The 24,029-nt window shown below is 49.9% G+C and overlaps 1 protein-coding gene across 5 annotated transcripts in view; it reads left to right on the top strand.

Moving 5' to 3' along the window:
* macrod2 (mono-ADP ribosylhydrolase 2) overlaps positions 1–24,029 on the top strand; it is a 283,251-nt gene that overhangs the window by 75,999 nt on the left and 183,223 nt on the right. For 4 of the 5 annotated variants that reach the window (XM_029835484.1, XM_029835488.1, XM_029835487.1 and 1 more), the window contains exon 4: positions 3,239–3,268. The exons of the other annotated variant lie outside the window; for it this stretch is intronic. In XM_029835484.1, the coding sequence (XP_029691344.1) occupies positions 3,239–3,268 (30 nt within the window). The remainder of the gene's footprint in view (positions 1–3,238; positions 3,269–24,029) is intronic. 5 annotated transcript variants of the gene reach the window in all.

The following is a 24,029-nucleotide window of genomic DNA, read 5'->3' as shown; positions in this document are numbered from 1 at the left end:
AGAATATTACTTTATGTTTTGCAGTCGTTGCAAAAGTGCCAGACTTATGTGAGTATTTACAACACCACCAACCTTTCTATGATATCTGCACTTCCCCTCTGCTCCTCGAGCACTAGCAAAGTACGCTATTGACCTCCAAGCTTAGCGAGCAGCGTCCGAGTTGCTACCAGGGATACGGCGAGTGTGTGTTCGATGGAGCATATCAAAGAGTTCATTTAAGGAGACAGAGACCAGAAGGTAGGCAGTGGATCTGTTTACTTCCTGGAGGGTTTGTGGTCATGCACCAACACTTTCCATTTAACTGCATGATCTAGGGCTGTGCCCCCCCTCACACACACACACACACACACAGCCAGGCGCATGCCTCGCTGCCCCTGCTCACACCAAGGACACACCAGCAGGTTCTGCTCTGTGGCGAGGCTGAAACAGGAGGCCGGCCTCTCCCTTTTCTGCTGGGTGTGTTTGTCTGTACTTGCTGCTCGATGCGGTGCCACAGGCCATAAACTCGCCTGTCACCCTGCGGCGGAGCTTAGCAACGATCCCTCGCTGGGAAAATGCAGACCGTGGGCACCGCCGCATTGACGGACAGATAAATGAAGTTGCTGCCGGGGTTCGGAGTTCAAAGTGCAGACACGAAGTGGGTCGCTCCCGCGGTGACGGTTCGGGCTGGTGTTTGACGGGCCGGCATTTCTTAATGACCTTAACGACCTGCTCAGCGGTGTGAGGAGGCTCCGGTTGGGCTTCCCAGGTGGACGAATCGCTACAATCTACCAAAGTTAACAGCAGCCACTTATGTGGAGGTTCCAGATGAGATTTTGTCCTAATAAAAACCCATTTGAATCACAGCAGAGTGTCGTTTTGTCAGCATCGTCGAGGGCGTTGTGAGATGGTGACACATCAGAAACCTGCACACGTAAACCTGAAACCTCATGTTGGAAATGGAGGAGCTACAAGTAGAACAAAGTTCCACATTTGTTAGCAGCCTGGTCCCCTTCAGCCTTTTCTGAAAGAAAACTCAAAAATAAGGTTAAGGTGCTATTTCAAGAAGCAACAGCGAGCAGATGTCAGCACACCCAGGGTCACGGAGGGGGGCCCGTGGATCCGGACACTACAGGGGACATTGGAGTCAAAAAACCCTTTGAAAGAGAGCTCCTCCCAGACGGCTGATAATTCGAATTGTTGGCTCTCCAACTGTTTTCCTGAAGGCAGCAATGTGTTGATCTGCCACGAGATACCCAGACTGGGCCCAGGGCAGGCACAGCCAGCAAGAGGAGCTGCTCTATAATTAATACACACTCTGAAATATGCATTATGGATTCTGCATCGCCAAATATGGATTTCTGCTTGATTTTTCCTCTAAGGAATGGAATCACTTCTGCTCCTAAAGAACGGAGCATGTCATCTCAGGAGGAAGAGCGTAGGGCCATTCCCTGCATGTTGGCCTCTCTCAGAGCTGTTTAGATTCGTCTCAAGCTTGAAAACGAGCGGTTAAAGCCCCCCATCCATTTTAGGGAGGCATTTCCTCCGCTGATGTATGTGACTGTGGCTCACTAGCTCTGTAGTTTGCAAATATCAGGTTTCGCCCAGGCAGCAAAGTGCCAGCACGTATTTTTATGACCGAAAGAGGAGGAATGACGCTGCATAAAGTTGAATATTTCACCCGTGTTTGCCTCCATCGAACACGCCGCGAGATATGACGGCCTTCAGAAGCTCCGTCTCTCCCCCTTGTCTATTACCACAATCACGCCAAGTGACAGGAAATGGCTGAAGCCCCCCCAAACAGTCACAAAGGACAGTCAAACTGATTAGCCACCACATCTCCAATCGCTGATTAGGTGTGGAGTAGATGAAGACCCCCCCCACAGGTATGCATTTCCATAATGTCAGGTAATTAAATCCCGGTGTTTTAATAGCTCGGGAATAGGCAAACTTCCCCGGAGACCAGACAATGAAGATAGACTTTGCTGCAAACCAGCTCACATTAGCCGGCGTTTAACTGGCCCCATCGACCTTCCCTCGGATGGTGATTGGCTAAACAAGCAGCGTCACACAGATACTCATGTACACACACACACACACACACACACACGCACACACACACACACACACACACACACACACACTCGGACACTCTCAAAGCTCTTTGATGAAATTCTGCAGCGAGCGGACCTTTTTGTCCAGAACGTTCCCTCTCCTTTGTGCCGCTCCGCTGGCAACAATGCGCCGCCATAATGGTGCTAGCGAACGCTGTGGACGGTGGGACAAGTCCAGCGGTCCCCTGGTGCGTTCAGTCAGTCCAGACACACATCAGCCGCGGGGCTGCGCAGCTCCCTCGCTAATGCCACACATTCATTATCTGTTGCATGTGCACCAAAAGCTTTTCAAGAAATAATAAGCTTTTAATGGGGCAGTGTCGACGGCTAATGATAGCGCTGCTGTAGCTGGAGCTGCGAATCATTAAAGGCATGTGTCAGAAAATGATCTCCTCCGCTGCCCGCCGCGTGAACTACACTTCAAATACCAGCTACCTACTTTCAGTAACGCCCGAATTAACAGATGTGCTTTAAATCCTCTTTAATCTTTTCTTCTGTGGTGTTTGGAGCAAAAGCGATGGGAAAAAAAAGAAGAAAAAGGGCCTTTTTGTTTTTAATAATTCACCCCCGTGTTGCTAACTTTCCTGCCTCACCGTGTGGAGCAGCAGCAGTCGATGAATATTAGAATCCCCGTCTGAATATGAGGGTTAATGATTGATGATGACGGAGGCGCGTGTTCCTCAGCTGATCATGGATACGTAGGTTCTCCGAGCTCCACTGGGCCTCCACTGGTCCCTGTCTCGTCCCCGTCTCGTCCCCGTCCCCTCCCAGTACCCTCACGCCTCACGGAATCCTGCCTTTTCCTCTCCCGGGTCCACGCTGCTCCTGATGGCTTCATGACGTGGCTGCCTCCGAACATTTGCTGCGTCAGCGCAAATTCCGGGGCTGACGGCGTCCGTCGGTGTGTTTCAGGATTATTTCTGGAGCTGCTTATTGTTCACCTGCATCTCAGTGACATTAATTAACAGCCGCCCGTGTGAATTTTCCCGTGAAGGTTTTCATAAAACGCTCCGCTGTCAGTTGTTGTTTGCCTTTTTAAAAACGAATCTTTACATTCATCACTCTGCAATTTACTGCGCAAATATTGCTGTCAACATTTGCTGCTTCTTTTGAATTTTAATGGCAGATTTCTCTTTCTTTTTCAGCAAACTCCAGCCTTCTGGGAGGAGGAGGAGGTGAGTGATCACCTTTTGTTCCTCACGACGCCGTCTCTGCTGCCTGAGTTATCAAAGCAATTAGCATTGCAGTTGTTGCAGCCCCATATTGGCACATCTGTATTCCTCTGTGGCGTTCTTATGGTTTATGGCAGAGTTTAGTGTCTATTTTGCTCCAAGTATCTGTGCAGAATGTGCCTGAATGTGAGACCAACACATTAGAGCCTAGCGCCGGGCTCTGAGCACCGCGGCGCACTGAGACGGTCATTACTGTAGCGGCCTGCCGGAGAACATTATCATCAAAGCGACGGCGGAAGTCTGAGGCAGCCAAGCATGGCCTGGGAATAATAGGCTGGGAACTCCCGTGGAATACTGCTGCCCAATCCCACTGTTCCTCTCCCAAATTTGGCTTTTACTGTGACATGATTGAAATAATCATTCCTGGTCTGGGTCACATGAGGCTTACCCCCCCCCCCCCCCCCATCCCCCCCGTTACTGTAGACGCGGGCCGCCGATTCTTAGTCAGAACGGGAATTTGTCATGATCTGTTTGGTTCCCATGACAATGGAAGAAAGGTCACCGATTCGCTCTTCTGTGTGTATCCATCTGTGCTGCTTGTCGCTTTGAGTGCGTCAGCGTCATCTGACAGCAGGCTGATCCCAGGTCTGAGATCCAGTGGAACAAAAAGGGATCATTTGTCCAACATGCTGTTATCAGTCGTTAGATGATCGTTATGACATGGACAAGCTGTCTTCGGATGCTCTTTTTAAAGGTTTATTTGTAATCAGTCGGCTTCAAACACCTTGGAGGAGCCGCGCTAGGTCACCGGTACGAGGTGTGCGTAAAGGAGCGCCGCGGCTCCGGCATGCTAACTACCCGCGAGATGGGGCCTCCCTTCAGGAGAGGAGCTTCTTTCAGGCGTAATCACGCCGTCTGAAGAGGCTGGAACTAGCCGGTAGTTGTGCAGCTCTTGGACATCCTCATCAGTATGATCCATGAGAGGCCTCACAACCATCGTGTGATTGAGATCAGAGGTTAGCGATATAACCAAGCCAGGCTCTGTAACGCCGGCGCCGCCGCCGTGATTGGCACCTGTCTGCGCCGCCGCCGCCTCTCAGTCTTCATTTGCCGCTCGCGGAGTAACAATAGAAGCAATTTTCTTGGCTATTATGTTTTCATCATTGTGTTATGGACAATCACCCCCTCGCCTCGTTGATCGATCAAGGCTCTCCTTCAGCTAATAACGGGCTTCGGAGGACTTCAAAGCCGCGGCGGCAGAAATGAAGTGGAATGTTTCGGCCGTCGCCGCGGCAGCGCGTGACCGGTTTTTGTCAATGGATGTCAGACTTCTCGTAAACACCCCCCCCCCCCCCCCCCCCCCCCCCCCCGTGTCTGGTGACGGTGACACGCAGCTGCGCTAATAACTGCAGATGAAGTTGAATGCAGCCGCCAGCTCGTTTCCAAGCTAACCGCTAGCTGGTGTTCCAGCCGCTAGCTGAGACGCTGCAGTTTCCTGGAGCAAAAGCAGCAACGTGTGAAACGCCAGCTGTGACATTTGCCCTCTTAATAAGAACCCGACAAGTCTGTCTTGGCTTTATTAATTATTGTAAATACTCCAGGAGCTTGTTTCTCGCTATTGTGGCCTCGGTTAGAAGCGGATTAATGCCCGGCAGAGATTCCAATTATCCACCACAAAAACAGATTTTTCGCCCTTTCTGAGGCAAAACTCCACCTTTGTCTTTTATCTGCACAAGGCCATAAGTGTTTTTTATCTGGCAGCGTCTTTATCAGGAGACGGCGGCTGCTAAACCTGCACGGGTCAGTCGTTCCTTACTCCGACGCTGCCTTTGCCTCTATCACTTGGCGTGTGAAGACCTCCTGCCTGAGTGGCGGCGGGGATCGATGAGAGGAGGGGATGTGCTCTCCTATAGGGTCGTCCTTATCTCCCAGCTGTCTTCTCAGGACTGTGCAGACTAGCAGATTCACAACAGGATGATCCATCATGTTGGCCTCACACACCTGAGCCGTGTTCAGCTCTCAAAGTTCTAGAGGTGATCCTCCCGCCGGTAAAGGAAAACTCTTTGCTTTATCAATGAAAATAGAGCCCACCGCCAACAAACTTTTCTAGGTTTGTGCCAGGGTTTAGTTCCCTGTGCCCTTAAAGTGGAAGATAATGAAATCTAGTGATCTGGTTTCACTTAAATTGACCTTTTTTTTGTTTTTCTTATCATTCATGTAGAATTAAAAGGAGACCATTGAAAATAACGGCCTAGCAAAAAAACTAGCAAAGCTCCGTCCTTGTAATCTGTCCACGAATGCCAACATTTTCCTGGTTAGCTGAGAGTTAAAATGAAGTTTACATCGACAACATCCACACCGAGAGTATGCTGCCACGCCAGAGCGACTGGGGGCGGTTTGGTTCTGTAATCTAAGGACAAACATGTTTTACTGTAGCGTCAGTGTTCTGCTATGATTAGAACACTTAGGAAAACGCTCGCTTAAATTCCTGGAATTCACTGATGGGAATTCTCTCTGGGTCTTCAGTCTTTAGTAATAAGCACACAATGGGGTTAAGCAAAATAGCCCCGGCATCACCGTAGACGCGCTGCTCTCGGTGGGATTGCAAACATACATGAAGGGAAGCGGCAGCGATGTCTGATAATGGCCCACTAAATGAGGCCCGCGTGAATGGAGGCTAATTATGGAAGGCAGCAGGTTGCTCGTGTCACCGCGTGGTTGCACGCCGTCTCCACAGACCAGACCTGACGTCAACATCACGTCGTCTAACTTTCCCTCCGACGACCCACAGCCGTCTCCTCCTCATGTGGCCGCAAAGCCAGCTCGGCTTCAAAGAGGAGCTCCACGTTGCTTTGATGTCTCCATCGGTGTTAGCTCATTAGCATTCTGACCCGGGCGGTTGCTCATTTAGCACCAGGGTTTCACCAGGCCACCCATAAAAGCCGTTCCTCTCAGGTTTCGGCTTCTTTCTCTGCTCCAGTCAAGCAGCGGGCCACATGTACGCTTGTTTGGAACATCCCAACCGGGGCTAATTTGGCCACGGGCTGCTAACGCTCACTGAACTCACCAGGCTTTGTCACTGCTTGCATAACCGAGACCGGAGTGCTCCGCGCCCCCAGCTCTCCTCCCTCACAGCTTTCCAAAACTGGTGATGTGAGTCACGGCAACTAGCGCCAGAGTCTAATATGCGGGATTAATTATGCTTGCTGCGACTGCGACAGGCCGCCGCGGCGCTCATGCGGTTATTTGCCCCCCGCTTCAGCTGGAGATGTCATAAAACTCACGGCGACATGACATGTCAGTACTAAAATTACACACCGAGAAGAAATGTAAGAGTCGAGCTCTGACCTTCGGGAAAATGTTGGACCGTATAGCACATTTATCGGACCACGGCCGCATGAGGACTCCACGGAATTCCTCCAGAAAGTGTATCCAGTTCCTGACATGTTTGAATAGTCCTTTATCAAGATCCCTAAGTGCTCCAGTGTGCTTATCTCCATCTCTATTTGTTATGCAAAGAGCTCTGTTTTCTTTTCCTGTCACCTCCAGGTGAACCATTATCCTCTGTCTGGGTCCTGCCTCAGGCTTGTTTATTGAATGGACTCAGGGACTGGGACACGGAGCTCCGTGCAGGGGGTGGGGGGAGGGGCGTGACCTCACATCCAGGGTCTGAAACATCTCTGCACTTTCCGAAGATGAAGATGACATATTATTCTCATAATTTGCAGACTCTGCTGACTGATGATCTTCCATTCACAGATGGTGGTCACAGCCATTAGCATAACTTAGAAGGGAGGGAGGGTATTTCCCCACGGAAGAGCCTAAATAATGTAAAATGATGAATAGAATCCAAAGGTTCCACAGACAGCGCACCATCCTGACGATTTACTGGGCACTGACACCCGCTCAGGCCACCTACCGCTAATGCACTTTTAATATGTTTGATAGAGCAGTGATTTGAATATTCAAAGGGGTCCGGCTCACTCACCTGTGCTGTTAGGAACCATCCAAGCTAGCGAGCGCCTGTGTGAGTTCATCCCAGCACACTTTCTGCCCCCCCCCTAATCTGTACGTCTGTAAAATCTGTGTACTGGCTGTTTAAAGTTCATTCACCGAGGAGCATGTGAGCTTCCCTTCACACGTCTGTGAACCGTTACTGCTGTAGAATACAGAGAAATGGATGAATGCTCGTGTGTGCATGTGTGTGCACGCCCGCGTGCGTCGCATCGACCTCTACGTGAAGGCATCAGTCATCACGCTGAGGAATGATAATGGGATGGAGCCCGTAGCATCAGACCTCCACCTGCCTAAAACCACATCATGCAGAGGGTGTCCAGGGGAAATCAGCATCACAAGGTCACCGTGTCCGCACATCTAACCAAATAGTGTTGAGATTTGCATTTGGAGAGCCCCCCTCCCCCCCCCCCCCCCCCCCCCATGGCACCCACTGCCACCGCGGAGAACCGTGGCTCTGAACAGCCCCTTCCCCCCATCGCCAATGATGGATGGACTAATTGATATAGAAAGAGTGGGCCATTCATTTTAATCTGCAACAGTGGCTTCCACATTTAGGATTAGCATTGCATTCTAATGGGAAGGGAACACGGAATGTTCAGGGAGTCAATGAACACTGCAGGCAGAGATGGACGGCGTTCAGAGCGCGGAAACACAAGGAGCAAGTGATGGAGGGAGGAAAAAAAGCTTTGAGATGAGAACCAGTCTGGTAAATTGTGTAATTCAGATCTTATGAGACATCAGAAAGTGCCTCAGGGGGTTTATGGAGAGGTGTGTATCTGCAGAAAAAAGCAAGCAGGAAGAGCACATAGCTGCAAAATGTCTTGGTATCCTTCTTGTAGCCCATGAATCATTCATCTCTGTCCCCACGTATAAATCAAGCTGCTGGCCGTTGCCCGCGGCGTCCGTGTCATTAGCCAGTTGACAGCATCACTTGATCTCTGGCACTGCAGTGCGGATAAGGGAAAGGACCTAGCATGAAGGAGCGCGGGTATCAGCATATCAGGCTGGATGGAGATTTCCCTCTGTGGCGGAGAGGAGCCGAGCAGGACAAACGCTGGGTCAGGGAGGCGCTTCTCTTCACACTCCTGCCCTCTGCCAGCAAATCGACAGTTTTCCAGCAGCTAAACACTGTTTGGAGTGAAAATAGTTTCAGACATTTCTGCAGATGAGAAGTGGCGGATACAGCGTTTCCCTTCTATAAATGTCCAGAAGGTTTGATGGATCTGTGAGTTTGTGGCTCCGCAGAGCAGCGTGCAGGTTCCTGCGTAGTTAGCGTAATTAGCGTAATAACGATCTAACCCTGGCGTCTGGCTCAGATCTGAGCGTAGTTCTTTAGAATTTCACCTTTCGAGGTGTCTCTGACATGCTCTTAAACCTTGGGATTTCTTCATCTTGGTCTTGTTTGTGGGTTTAAATTGTTCTTGATGTTTACATGAGGCAAATCTTCAACGTTTGTGGAACAGATTTTAACTGAAGTGTTTACGATCACACCCTGACATCGAAAGACCAGCATGAACTCTTTTTATGGTCCTCTCGATTGAGTCAAGCGAGCCTCAAAAGTCACCTTTCAGTTGGTCCAGACGTCCCTCGAGGCTCCGCGAACCTTCTGCCGAGCTGTTGCGTCTTCTCATGAGTCCATCTCATCCTGGGGGTGAGACTCTGATCTCTTTTATGGGTGTGACCGACAACTGCTGGTAGCAGTTAGCATGGGGTCGAGGGGGGCGAGACGAGAGCGTCAACGACATTCAAACGGCTGCTGAAGGCGTCGCCCCGGGAGGAGGCCGTGTTCCTGCCCCTCTATCCGCCCCTCTATCTGCCCCTCTATCTGCCCCTCTATCCGTCCCTCTAGCTGCCCCTCTATCCGTCCCTCTATCTGCCCCTCTATCCGTCCCTCTATCTACCCCTCTAGCTGCAGGAGGTGGGGGGCTGTGGTAAATGACACCACATAGTTGCACTCTGCGTGAATACTCATAAAAGAGGAGGCAAGGTGCCGACATTAGGTGGTTTCTCCCAATAAGGAGGGGCTACCTGGGCAGGTGTTATGTGCGACATGGCAGACTCCGATCCTGTGGACGAAAGCGGATTCTTTCCTTCTGGAACTCCCGGACAGCGCGTGTCGTTAGCATGACTCTGCTATCGCTGCCTCACTGGCGCCGCTCTGGAACAACGTGTCATTTCCACCTTGAGTCGGCTGTGCAAACAGAGTCTCGCCGCTTTGTCCCGTTGAGAGGTCACTTGAGGTGGAGGACTTCTCTCAGTCTGTCCTATTGTCCATTGAAGCGGCGCCCTGAGAAGGTGCGGAGCGTTATCAGTTAAAATAGACTGACGGCTGGAGCAGGAAGTGCTGCCGTTAAACACCTCTGTTTACCGGCTTGATGAAATGTTAAAATTATCATAAAACTATTGCATTATCACTTTCCTTATCTCCCGATTTATGCATGGATTTTTGCACTTTGCCCAAGTTTTTCTCGAAGAGCTGGTTTATTTGAAGGCTGGAGATGCAACGTTGCAGCGGGGTCCTCGCCTCCCCTCAGGGACTCTGCTGTAAACATATCGCAGCTGCTTCTTTTCTTTTCTATATGACCTTTAGGCTCCCTCTCTTCTTCCTTCCTCCTCTTCTGCTCTCTCTCTCTCCGCCTCGGGGAAAATAAAGATGATCTCTGACTCCTTTGAGGGGACAGAAAGAGCGATACGTGCAGATTCCCACAGCATTTGGCCCCTTATTCCTATTCCGATAATTCATTAAGGGGACTTTTCTGGCAACATAAAAAGCAGCTGAAGGGCCCCTGGCTTCAATCGGCCCCCCCATCATGGTACCTAAGGAGAATTCTCTGCATTTCTGGGTCAGTTGTTGAGCTTTTCCACATCCCTCAGAACGATGGGCTCTGGTGTCGGAACACATTTGTGTTGCGTTTGGCTTTGGAGCTCTTTTGGGGGTAGATCCCGCACGGGTCGGTCCATTTTCCGTTGCTTGCGTCTGTGCGCCCGTGACTCCGTGTTTGCACGACGGCCTGTCTGAGTTTGTGAATGCGTGCGTTGAGCTTCTCTTTTCTTGGGATTCTGAGCGCTCCTGTCAGTTGACTCAGTGGTCAGTTTTGGCCGCGCTGCCGCCAGCGGCGCCGACTGGAGTGATGAGACCTGACAGACGGGGACACTTCTGTGCAGGACGCCACCACGTCCTGTAGTCCACCGTGCACGGCGGCGTTACCAAGGACGGCTCAGAGCGTAGCCACATGCTAGCACAGGACTCAGAGTAGGCTGATAACGCCACATCTGGGAGAAAAACATACTTGCATATTATATATATTTATATAATACAATGGACAGAAAGTATAAGAAATGTTAATATGTTGATGTTATGGCAGGATCGGACAGGTTTCCTTATTATAGAGTTCAAAAACCTACAATCCTGCAACAGTAACAGCAGCGAAGATCAAAGGACCAATGGCGTGATGGAATCCTTTAATGACCTGGCAAAGCGCCGCCGTTCTTTATCCTGCACCAACTGGCTGTTGTGGTTCCAGTCGCCGTTTTGAGGCCACACAGTTGTTTAAGTGCTACAAATGTGTGTGCTAACACACTTTATTTAATCGCAGTACTTAAGAAAACGACTCTCCATTTCTGACATAAATGTAGGCTGCTGGTCTGTGAAGTGTTCACACACCTCTGAGGCTTCTCGACATCAAATAAATAAGCTCAAGCTTTTATTAGAGCACCTACAGACACGCCGGCTTTCAGTAGTTGATGGAAAAGTTGGGTGATTACGAGATCTGTGGCGCTTCTTTAACACTTTATGCACCCAGATTGAGCCGCTACCCAGGCCTTTTAGCACAGTAGCAAACTGTCAAGTGTTCCGAGGCTCTCTGCCGGCCTAGTTAGCTGGTCCTGACAGGCTGCTGCCTACAAGTGAGGTTTTCAGCCCCGAGAAGGCAGCCTGAGCTCCAGAGGCAAGCTGTCATCTTCCTGTCAGAGCCCAGGGAAGAGCAGGGTTTGTCTCTCCCTCTCCCCATCTCTCCGTCGATCCATCCCTGTTCCAGCGCGTTCCCCCGGTGCAGATCTTCACTTTCCCAGTGCCTGTTGTGCCTCTCTCAGTCCCGCCGTGCAGTATAAACAAGCTGGTGTCATCCGATTGAAAGCAAGTGTCCCCCGGGAGCGGAGCCCCTCGCTGCTGGAACCTCCTCACTCTGAGTTCCTGAGGGCCACAGCAACCATCCTCGCAGGCCGGCTGTGAATGACACGGAGACAGGAATTTGGACGGAGTTGAAATGAACTCCATGTGTTCCTCCGCAGGGAGAGAGGAGCATTTATATTGTCTGGGTGATGCCCACCTCCCTCCTTAATCCTCTTTCTGCAGACACTTCATTATCGCCTGCACGCTGCCACCACAGTGCACGCTCATATCTCTTTGGAGGGCCGCGGAACCCGCGAACGTGAGCATTAAGTATTAAAAATGGGGAAAAGGTGAGAGAACCGTGGGGATGGGTGGTGCAGAGCGAGAGCGGGATATGCAAAATATCAACTCTTGAACAGATGTCAGACCTAGTGGGTGGCTGTCTCCTGTTCCTCTGCATATTCATGTGTTTTCTGAACGGGGGGGGGTCAGGTTTCCTCTTCATTAAACACCACTTCTCATAAAAGTGTTCTGTTGAACTGATAAGAAGAGGCTGTGATCATTTTGACTGATTCTGTTCCCTATGAACGGGAGCCACGTGCACGTACGTTTCCATTTCCCCCAAACCAGCATCGGGCCCCTTGTTTTTGTTAAACGTGACATCTGCAGCAGCGTCTGCTGGGAGGAGGTTCTGCCCGCGAGCACGAGTGTGCAGCAGAGCCGTTCTACTGAAGCCTGATGGCTCTCTGCTGCCTGGCATCAGCACATGCCGTCACTGATGGAGGAGCATACTTAGCGGTAATAATGGGCATTATGAGGGTGGCATCAAGACATTATTTTCAGAAAGCTCTCATTAAGCTCTTCGCTGCGGCTCGGGCGACGCGCTAACTGTCCGCTGACGTCGGAAATGATTTCCAGGCATCTGCTAATCGCTCAGTTTGTTCAAACCCTCCCGTGTGAGGGACAAACAAACAAGTTCATCAAACGGTGAGATCCCCTCTGCCGACCCTGTTGAAACAGCGATCAGCTGGGCACCAGGTGGGGGGTGGGGGGGGGTGGGGGTCGTGTTTACAGCTAGCGAGCGGAGCGGCCGCTGCTTGCTAGGGGAGATGAGACCTCTGAGATTCCCAACCAGCCAGCTCTTCTTCAGGAATTGCAAAGGAGACCCTTCCCAACGGCACGCCAACCCTTTCCCACCGTTCCCTTGCCACCGTGAGCCTGTGTGTAGCTGTGGGTGGTGGGGGCAGCTACGGGTGGCTCCTGCCCTTTATGGAGGGAGGGGTTGAAGAAAACAACGCTTATTCCCATCAGAAAGGTGGTACGGAGACTCTCTCCACCTTCTCTGAGCATCACCAGTGCCTCAGTGTGAGGACGCTGGTACCGTGTGGGTGGGGCAGGAGGCCCTGGAGGCCCCTGATTGGAGGGTCGGCTCAGTTTTCCCATAATATTAACGCACAGACGGCCGAACTGTTGCTAACGCTGCCAAGGTCGAGGCGATGGTGGCCCGGGACACACCTCGTTTTGGGCCGTTACTCCTCCAACGAAGCCTCGGGGTGGAACAGCCCATCCCCCATCACGCCGTGGTGCTGTTGACACAGGACAGTGGGGGGGAACCGCCCGCCCTCAACCGTCCGTGGGAACGTTTACCTTCTGCCATTCGGCGGTTCGCTTCAGTGCATCACCACAGATTTAGCACCGCGTCTCGACTGTAGCTGTTCTGGACACTAGATGGAGTAAAGCCCAAAGGAGGTCCTGCAGGTGATGTCGGTGGGACCCGGCTGACGGCTCCTGGAACGTGCTCCTCTTCCTCCATGGCCAGAGGACAAAACCGTCCCGGGCCTGACGAAGAGTTGATGCCAAAACGCAGATGGGGCCAAATGAGCTGTCAACGGCCACCGAGTGGTGAGTTTGTTGTGTGTTTGGGGTGGACATTTGCCCCCCCAGCATGATGAACACACAGGGTCACATTGTCAGACCAGCACTGTTGTCACGTTGAAGAGCAGACAGGAGGGGCAATAAAAGCCCGGAACAGAGGCCGTCGGCCCCAGCGTGTCTACGTCCATGGTTCTGGCATCATACTTGTGAGTTCGGGGTCATTAGGGGTTGTTTGGGGTTGTTAGAGGTTCTTTGGGGTTCTTAGGGGTTCTTTTGGGTTGTTTGGGGTTGTTAGGGGTTCTTTGGGGTCATTAGGGGTTCTTTGGGGTTCTTAGGGGTTCTTTGGGGTCATTAGGGGTTCTTTGGGGTTCTTAGGGGTTCTTTGGGGTCATTAGGGGTTCTTTGGGGTTCTTCGGGGTTCTTAGGGGTTGTTAGGGGTTCTTTGGGGTCATTAGGGGCTGTTTGGGGTTCTTTGGGGTCATTAGGGGTTGTCTGAGGTTGTTTGGGGTATGCTATCAGGCCCAGGTTTGCTGTTTCCTGGTGCGCTGGGGCCCTTTTGCTTGAGTCTTGGTCCCGGTTGGTCTCCAGGTGCTTTCTTTCCTGTTAGGCCGTCTCTGCTGTCCCGAGTCAAATGCAGCTGGTAAATGTTTTATCTCCTGAGCGTCGATGAGATAAGAGCCGAGTGTTTGGGAACGTCTGAGGACATTATTGTGCCGCTCCGTTTGTGTACGCTGCCTCTAAGTGCCGATTGGTCACTTGACATCAGTCCCCAAACACCTAAATGGACTCTTGGAGCCACTGCAGGAGCCATAAACGTGAGCAACTGACGGTGAAGACGAATCCCAACAATCGTCTTAAGAGCCGCTGTAATGAGCCGCCTTCGAATGGCGCCGTGCACTCCAGGTACAGTCTGCCGTGTCGTTCAGAGCCTCACGGGTTCAGGACCGGTCTGGCTTGTATAAAACTTCCTCCTCTTCTTCTGCCATGTGAGGGAAAAACAAACCAGTTAAGGAATCAAAAGGGCCCAACTGCAGGCAAAACGGATCTGTGCTGGTTTGCTTGTTAATTCTCTGACGTGCCTCCTGAGGTGCATCGTTCTCCACGCAGACGCCGCCTTTGATCATCCACAACGCGCGTGGCAGCTCGGTCTGCATCAGCAGCCAGCAGATGGTCATTAAATCAGGCCTTTTATTTTACTGGAGCCTTTTTACGCTCCTGCAAGATGTGTGCGCTTTTATTGGTGCCATTTCGGATGGTCACGAGGCTGATTAGAAACCTGCAGAGACTTCCTGGGTTGGAGCTGAACTGTGCATATTAATATCGCATTAATTAGCTTTTCCGGGTTTCTGTTTCTCTTTAGCTCGTGGATAAAGGCTGATGTTATGTAGGTGTGATCAGCACTTTTGTGTATCAGATGTACCTTAAGTCCTGCTCGTTTGAGCTTTCAGAACATTTCTCCTGGGCATTAATGCATGTATGATGCACCCGTGATGTAAATACTCTGGTCTTCTTAAGAGGGTCACAGTTTTAGCTCCTTCACACCCTCCACGTGTTGTCCTCCTTAACATATATGACACCTCTCGTCAGCTGGGCTCTCAAAGGTTGTTCATCCTCATGTCAATGTAGCTTCCTTCTGACTGATTCTGTAAAGTTCCCTCATACAGGATGTAAAGTTCCCTCATACAGGATGTAAAGTTCCCTCATACAGGATGTAAAGTTCCCTCATACAGGATGTGATCCTGCATGGATCTGAATCTTCACCCTTGGTTAGCTGCCTCAAAAATGCATGAAAACACTGACAGATTAGATCTGCGCTCACCTTTGAACAAATGGGATCATCTGAATCATGTATGTGGCTTTTAGGGTGAATCCACCCACTGAAGGAAACACCCACACACACACGCACACACACACACCCTTGACAAGGTCGTTTAGCAACAAGAAATGAACTATGCTGTGTAACCTTTGCAGCTCCTTTTATATTAGCAGCACAGATGAGGGACAGAGCCTGTGTATTATATTGCCAAGAAGGCCAAAGTTCCTGACATGGCAATTTGCTGTCTTTTTGGGGGGGTAAGCGATGACAATGGGCTGCTGTAGGCTCATCCGCGTCCTGTGTGTTGCAGTGTGAAAGCGCCTTGACTCTTTGGCCGCAGGGTCACTGTGTGGATCTGAAACGCCACGACTGATGCGCGCTAATCTGGCCTCCTCGGCAAACACAGGCCTTTCTCTGTAACCTTCAGGCCGTGAAACGCCGTGGACAAAGGTCGCGGGGGGGCCGGAGGGAGGGCCGGAGGGACCCTGGTGTCCACATGCTGATTGGGATCCACATGATTCCCTAACTGGAATGGAAATTCTGTTTGGTTTTTTTGTGAATTCCATTTTTTTTACAGGACCGTTGATGTCAGTGAATAGATTTCCACAGGAATATTATTTGACTAAGCCACTCAGTTAAAGTTAAAAGTAGCTTTGTTAGGCTTGATGAGCCTTACTGATGTATTCATGTAAAAAGCTGATAATTGTTATAGTTCCCTGTTTGCAGTTTGATGATTACAATGTTTACTGCACATTTTGTCATTAAAGCTCAGTGAGAAGATAAAAATCCATTGTAGTTCAATATTCGGGTGCTTGGTTAATTACATTGGGCTGTTTCATTCTGATCATTAGCTGTTATAAGCTAAAGAGGAGCGTTACCGGACTATAACTCGTTATAATCACCGCAGGGTGTCCTTCACAGGTTAGTCGTGACATTTGTTACCATTTGGTGACTTTCATCGTGACTAATGGCTGTAAATGACAACGAGTGCAAACTGCTGTTCACTGAGTATTGAATTGGAAGCGTTTTGGTGTGTGATGAACACATTCCCGAGCTTTACCGATCACACTCCTGGAGGTGGAACTGCAGCTGGAAGGGTTGGATTATTCTGGATGGGATTTAGATGATAGGATTCCAGCGTTTACCTGCTTCTCCTGGGCTGGTTCATGTTGATGTTGTTAATGTTGATGTGCGGCTCCTCCTTGAGATGGGATCTCTTCTTTCCTGGTCTGTTGTGTAACTCAAGTAGAGGTTAAATAACTTGGTGACACGTCTGTGGAAAAAGTGCTCACAGACAAATGTTGTGGTCCCAGTCCACCAGGTCACCAGTCCGTTAGCGGGAGTCGTCCGTTTGTCCTCTTCATCTCCCAAAATTCACCGCATTTGTCCTGCCAAACGTGCGATTGTGTAACTGTTACACAGCTAAGTCTCTTCATTCTGCTCTGACACGCAGGCGACTGGAAGCGTGCGCTTTATCTGCCGGCTGCAGCCGTCTCCGTGAGAGCAGTTTGTCTCGTGTGTTTCCACAGTGCCTGGGAATTACTGTGGTGCACACAAATGTGCAACACACTCTTTCCTACCTGGATGTCACAGACGTGAAAGATAGCTGTGCTCCGATATTGTTGGCTCTCCCATGATGTGCAGGTGGACACTCAGGGTGTGATTGACGGCGTTCGCGGTGACACAAACTACCCGTGCTGAGTAGCCGCTGCGTTTTAGGTGGGGGGGGGTGGTGTTAACTCCAGCTTTAGTATTCTGCGGAACGCCTGCACCTACTTGGAGCAGCATTCTTCTCATTCAGCCGATGCTGAAGTTGATTAAAGAATTTAAATGGTTCATTTAACCCCCAACGCCGGCAAGGCCTACCGGTGCGGTAGCACCATTACTATGCAGTAATTTCTGCAGGCAGCAGCATGAATTGATCCCTTTTCCACCATCAGGAAGTTTTAGTGCCGCTGTGTGCGCGCTCAAAGCCCAGTTTAATAAAGCTAGATGCTGGTGAGCTGTTAAAGTAGAGAAGAACAATAAATAAACAGGCTTCCTTTATTCTGTTGCCACGTGGGCTTTTTTGTGACACCTCTGTTTGACTACAGAATGATCGGGATCTTGTCACGGCGGGCGCTCCGAGGCGGGCGCTAACGGCTAATGCTAGGATTGCATCGCACGGCAGGGCGTCGCCACTTTTCTAAAGGAGTTGATTGTCTAATGTGAGCGACAGACACGCGCCAGAGTAAAATTCAAATAGCAGCTGTGCAGAACATCAATGTTTGGATTATTATGCATAAACTGGGTGGCGGACATTTTACAAGATTGCCACCGCAGCACAGGCCATCAGCAAGGCAGATTGATGCTAAGGTGCCTGGCCGGTGGAGATAGAGTTTATCTGCTGCGGGCTGGGATTTGAAATCTAATCACAGGGGTGCCAGGTGAGGAGACGCAGCCACAGATGAGCCCCCGACGCAGGCCATCACGCTTGTATTCGACAAATGGCGAAGAATTCCCCTCTTCAGGGTTGAGACAGGTGATAAGACGGCCCCAGACAAGACCACTCCCGCTCACAGATCTATTTTTCACGCTGAGCAGAGAGGAATAGAATGAAAGGAGACGGTGAGAGGAAGCATCAGAGGAGCGGGGGAGGCGGCGTTCCAGGGAAAGGCTAGCTATGAAAAATGCTTATCTGCAGCAAAAGCACTTAAATAATCTCAGGAGCATTCGATAATGAATCCTTTTGTTGTGTTTATTTCAGTGGCAAGATTACGTAATCCTGTGATCAACCGTGAAGATGTACAACAAAAGCAGTGCGCGCAATAATTTAACTGGAACTAAAAGCTTCCACGTAATCTCATATTTGCAAATAGCATCGGCTCCTTTTTGAGGAGCTGTAATTAATATATAAATGAATGCTCTTTATTTTGACTCTACAAATGGAGACCCGCCGTTCTGCCGTCGTCACAGAGGGTTTAGGATCGGTTCCAAGGTTCTTTATGGGCTGGCTGTAACTGTTCAAGTGTTCTAAAGCACGAGCAGAAAATCCAATTGGCTGGATAAAAACTAATGGCTGGGTTAAACTAGCTGCCATTGAAGGTGCTGTTTGGATTCCTCCCTTTGTCGGCGGCTGATGAAAAGTTCAGACGTGTTTCTAATTCTCAGAAGAGACGGGAGTGGGATTTTAGAGGCTGACCGGATGGACCTAAATGTTCCTGAATGTTCCGCCGTGTTTCTAGCTAGCATGTCCTGATATGTTCCGTGTGTTAGCACCTTCCCATTCATCCTCAGCGACCTCTACGTAGACGCTACGGTGACAGAGTGATCCAGGGCGTGAGACCGACGGTGACCCCTTCACCTGGTCACAGCCCGGCCATCAGCCCTCTCAGGACGGGCCTGTGGGTCCATCTTTATCTCCTCTGCGTGTTCAGCATTCCCATCATTCACCACCCATCCCCACGTCCTCAGGGCTCCCCTCCGCTGAACCCTCGACCTCAAAGCCAGGATTCCGTGCCATCCGTTTGCCAACGGGGATATTACTTTTCAGCTCCTGAAATTCAAACCAGATGAATGTTGCAGCTGGTCTGAGGGACGACCCCATCCCGGGAGCTCAGGGGCCGCTTCCAGGCTCCCTGCAGTTTGTTTAAGGACTGATAGGACACTCTGGAATCCCTCAGCGACAGCGACGGTTTAGCTTTTAGCCCCGGCCTGATAACGTCGGCTGGCTCACGTTCCTCACTTCATCTGGTAAACAGATAGTAACAAACCGCTCCCACCATCACGCCCCGTATCCCCGGGATCAAACTCAGGCTATCCAAATGGGCATTCCGGTCCCAGCCGCCCCAATTGTGTCTCAGCCTCACACACACACACACACACACACACTTTCTACCTCTGTGAAACCGGACTGAAGCAGAATGATTTCATGCTTTCAGCGTATTAATGGCATAATACAAAATACCATTACCCCTGAAAGGACGCTCCGATATGTGAAAGCAGGTCAAGTGTTCATTAAAAAAGGGGGAATCTATTGAGTCACACAACCTCAGCAGGCCCGTTTTCCTCACTTTCTGCTTCAAGAGCCATTTAAGAGGGCAAATTTTCACTGGGATTGAAGGTAAGCAAAAAAGGTTTGTGGTGAGTAACGGCCATTGTTGGTTTATTTAGGAGGCACAAAGAACTGGCACATTTCATCTCTCTTTCTCCTTCCCCCCCTCTCCCTTCCCTCCATCTCCCACTCTCAGCGTGTAAAAGTGCGCTTCGTGTGAATATGCATAATTGAAGCTCTTTGTTTGCTCAGGTGCCGACCCCTCACAATGGGCGGATAATGGAGGAACACTTTAGACACAGATGTTCCCTCTTCATCACACTCCTGAGTGTGACCCTCTCACACAGCAAAGGGAGGGAACAGAGTGCAAGATCGTGTTCACTAGCGAGGCTGCTGTCGGCCTTTTCCACTAAATTTGAGCTAAATGAACGTAGAAACGCTTGTTGTTTCATTTCCGAAGGTTTAACTTAAACTAAGATTTAAAGAAATCCACTAACTTCCTGACAACGTAAATAAAAGGCATGGATAAAGTTGATGTGAACGGCCCCCGGCCACTGACAGCGTGTTTTTCTAGGGGAGTTCCAGGAGGTTTATTAGTTATGGGTCACCTTGAAGGCAGAAGAGTAGATGGAGGGCAATCGATAGCTAAGCCAATAAGGAAGCAAGAGGCTGAGGTTAAGAGGCTAATCCTTGGTGCTAAAGCAGGAAATCTATAAAATAAATGATATTTTTCCCCACTCTTGTTTGGTGGAGACGATTCATTTGAGTGTGGACTCACACTTGAGTTGCACAAGGGTCAAAAACAACATAACAAGTCTATTCTGTGATTTAATCCACATCAGGAACCGTTGTGCAGGAAGCCGTGCGCAGTGGTTCCACCACGACTTCCTGAACGCCTCCACAGTAACTTCAGCACCCACCCACCCCCCCCCACCTCTATGCGTGAACCTGTTCACCATCGTCGACCTCTCAGCATCAACTGTCGCCAGCTTTTAGGAGCAAAAACCCAATTCTGGTGCCTAATTTTCTGACTCATTAGAGCACAAACTAAAAACAGGGCGTTAAGTGCATCAGTGGATGCTGCGTGGTCGAACAGTTGGCTTCATCACGCGTCCCAGTCAATCGCCGCGCCGTCATTTTTGGAACGAGCATCACGTGCGCCAGAGAGGAAAGAAAAACAAGTTTTGCCTTTACAAAGTTGATGATGTGGGATCTGCTGCCCTTTTACATTTGACATCCTGTCAGGAGACGTATTTATTGGAATGATTTCCAGTCCTCTGCAAGGACGTCCTTTAGTCCATCTCATCATTGAAGCGTCCTGACCTCTCGGTCTCATTATGTTCTTGGGTCGTGTCTCCTTCCACCTCTGGACGCAGTCCTGAACGTCCCCTCAGGTCAGGTGACCAGGATGGCCCTGGCTCTTATTGCTGCCTGAACTGGCAAAATGTCCCAAATTCTATTTCTGTCTCTGCTTGTTTTCCTCTCCGTCAGAGTTCTGAGAGTGCGTTAAGCAGCGAGAGGGAGGGGTTGAGCTTTCTTCTGCTCCCCCAGCAGCATGTGTTAAATGTCTCAGCATTTAAAGTGTGACCTGTCAGCGAGAGCAACAGGGCAACATTTTCCTCAGTAAATAATTAACATCGCCATTCTTCCTTTTGCTTTATGGATACAGGCTCTTTGCTCCCTTGTCAAAGCACTGGGGTTTCTTTTGGAGGCAGAAGGTGCGGCACTGCCCCATCCACAGCGTCTACAGGGTAGAACGGGCCATCATCCCAGTTTCCTGCCAACTACGATGGTGCTGTGACTGTAAAATGGTGGATGTTGCTGCCATTGCTGTTGTGTTGCCGTACTGGTTCTGATTAATGAGCCAATGGCTAAAAGTGTCTAAGTGGAGACGTCATGAATCAGTGCAGCTCACGGACGGCTGGATAAACACTACAAAGATCGCTATATCTGGAGATGTCAATACACTGAAAAACAAGCTTGGGGTCGAGATGTCACCGATGATTCATTTCCCTTGATATGGCTGCCGTACACAGAGTGATCTACAACAACGCCCTTTCATCTCCTGTCAGAATCCGTCAACGGCAGCTGGGTTTCTTTTCCCACTCAGATATCCGGTAACTGTAGCGCCCGGCGTGCTAGCATGACGCTCCAGGTCTCTGCGTTGACACACGGGGCGTCCCAGGATGGACGAGCCTCAGCAAGGCGCCGTCCTCCCGCCAGCGTCATATTCTTTCCATTTTCCCTCAGAGTGGTGCTGTGTTAACGCGGCCGAGCGGTCACGCTCCCCGGCTGATTGTCAGCCCACGTCAGCTGCAGCTCCGCCGAACGCCGAGGTGTCTTTTCATGCTCCAGTCGGCTCCCTGTCTGAGCCGGTTTGCTTCCACTCCACAAAGCCTGAGCCCTCACACATCCCATTAGCACCTGCTAAGTCAACCTGAAACTTTTTTCAGGCCCGTCTGACTTTTGTTGATGTCGTTACTCTGCACCGTCTGAACCCAAATACCTCCTGTTCATCAGGCGGCAGTCGGCACAATAACAGAGCTTCAATTTGATTTCTTGTTGGTGAGATTGACTTTAATTAGAGCTCCTTTGACTGAAGGCTGCACTTTGATTTTCCTCTTCTGATTTGTCTGTACGGAAACGGAAACCTAGATTCGCTGAATACATTTCCTCCTGACTGGTGTTTGCACAGCTTGGTCGGGATAAATGCAATATTAAATGGTAGACATGACTTTTACAAAGTGTTCCAATATTAAGAAAGTTTAGACTCTACTTGCTACATCTGTTTGCTGGTGTTATTAGACTGTTTGGAAGCAGCTTTGAGGATTTCACATTCTTTCCTTTTTCCTCGACGGCCCTTTGAGTCTTTTGTTGTCTTTTGAAACACACGTCTAATTGTCCTGGCTCCCTTTTCTCTCCTTTTACCTTCATTGGGGGGTAAAACCTTTGCCAGATGCTAGCACTCTGCAGCCGCGGGATTTCAAATGATGCTAAATGGCCTCGTGAGTTGACGTGTCCCGGGGTTAAAGCGGGCCGTCCCGCTCAACCTCTGACACCTGGGTCATTCATAAGGTTGCGCTCCAAGCACGTCCCCATTGATGAGGGTCGCTGCAAAGGTCGTCGTTTCTCCCTCTTTACGTCCGTCCAATTAACGCATCAGCAGCTGAATCACTGCTCGGAGTTCATTAAAACCGTGATTGTGTCCATCGATTCCCAAGCAGTTCAACAAAAGTCTCCACTCGTCCCGACGCATCACGCACTTTTTCTTCCTTTCTTTTCCTGTTGCAACATAAATATCAAGGTTTGGAACCTGACGGCATCATCCTGGCTGGGAAACGCTTGTTTTCCGTCAGATTGGAGGGATTTACGGATGATTGTGTTTACCAACAGCTGTAGGAAACAGGCGTCTACTTCCTGGTGGCTGAGTTCTACGGGCCTCCTGTAGATGTCTGTGGTTTGGATGCTGGAAATATGGTGCGGAAATCTTTTCTGCCCATTTTAATGTCGTAGCGAATCTCTCTGGAATATTGAATTTAAAACGGCACTCGGTTACGATGGCACAATAACGGTCTTTGTGCTTTTCTTCTAATGAAACCTGTAATAACGAGCATTCGTGTTCAATCACAGTTTATATTGGAGAACCTAAATGGAGCAAAAGTGCCAACGAAACAACAATATTCAGTATATGACACCAAGACATTTGGATAAATTAGACACATGAAATGATAATTAACAGAACTATATTGATCCTTTTTATACCATCTATACATCTACCATTGGAACGCTGCAGGACTTCTTGTGACCTTTGACCTTTCTCCTATTGCTAACTACTCTTCAGTTAGTTGTGTCTTTAGTGTTTAACATCCCAGCTGGGAGGTTTCTAATCGACCTCCTGATTTCAGCGGGAGTGTTTCTAACACAGATGAGGTTCGGCCTGTTTCTCCACACGTCTTTAAGCTGATTAAAATGCACAGTTATGTGATTTTAGAGGCCGTGCACGCGAGCGTTTAAACGCAGCTTCACAGCGCGTTCCCTTCCAGAACTGGGACAACACCCCCTCCACCCATTTGGAAATCTAATTAAACTAAACTAGTTTTTATCTGTTCTAAATGACTTGAGAGCACCCATTCATTACGCCTGCCCTCCAGTCCTGTCACAAATATACTCACTATTACATTTATTTAATAAATAGGTTACTAAATGCTCGCTCCTTCCTCCATTTGTGTTGTGTGCATGTTTTATTGCACAGTTAAATATTCCAATATTCCATATATGCTCGTGATAAATCTGGACTCTCACCACCGACGCCACCGCTTTTATGAAGCCTTGTTTAACCTGGCCTGCTGTGAGCTTTTATTTTATTTTATTCCTGCTCACCAGACGTGATGAAAGTGTAACCTGGTGATCTATCAATGAATTTCCACGCTGCCTCTTTTTACCCTGCTGCCCCGCAACCATGGCAACAGGCCCTGTGAAAAAGGGAAGCAAAGGTGACGGGAGCGCTCACAAGACACGAGCCGCGGTTTCCGCGGTGGCGTTTGCTTCATTCCACATGTGCAGAAGAACCTGAGGGATGGATCTCTCACCTGCTTCCAGGAAATGCAGTCGGAATGGGAATGAGCAGGGTTGCAGTTCGGCCCATCAGCAGGACGCCGGAGACGGATGCTCGCCTTATTTTGCAGGATAAAAATAAGGCGATATCGAGCGCATCGCCGCGTCTGAGCGGCAGGCCCAACCGGTGGGATGAGCGTGAGCGGCCGCGTCTTCCGGAGCAGGAAAATTAGTTTAAAAAACTCCAGCCGAATCCAAGAGGAAGCGGGAATCCCAAAAGTGAACATCAGAGCGGACTGGGAATCTTATCAGCTTACAAACACGCGACGTCTGATGGGAATACTGGAGCCGCCACATT

Source organism: Takifugu rubripes, chromosome 4 (assembly GCF_901000725.2).
Source record: "Takifugu rubripes chromosome 4, fTakRub1.2, whole genome shotgun sequence".
Classification (NCBI taxonomy): domain Eukaryota; kingdom Metazoa; phylum Chordata; class Actinopteri; order Tetraodontiformes; family Tetraodontidae; genus Takifugu; species Takifugu rubripes.
The sequence above is the reverse complement of the archived record's forward strand: the minus strand, read 5'-3'. Positions and strand labels throughout refer to the sequence as shown.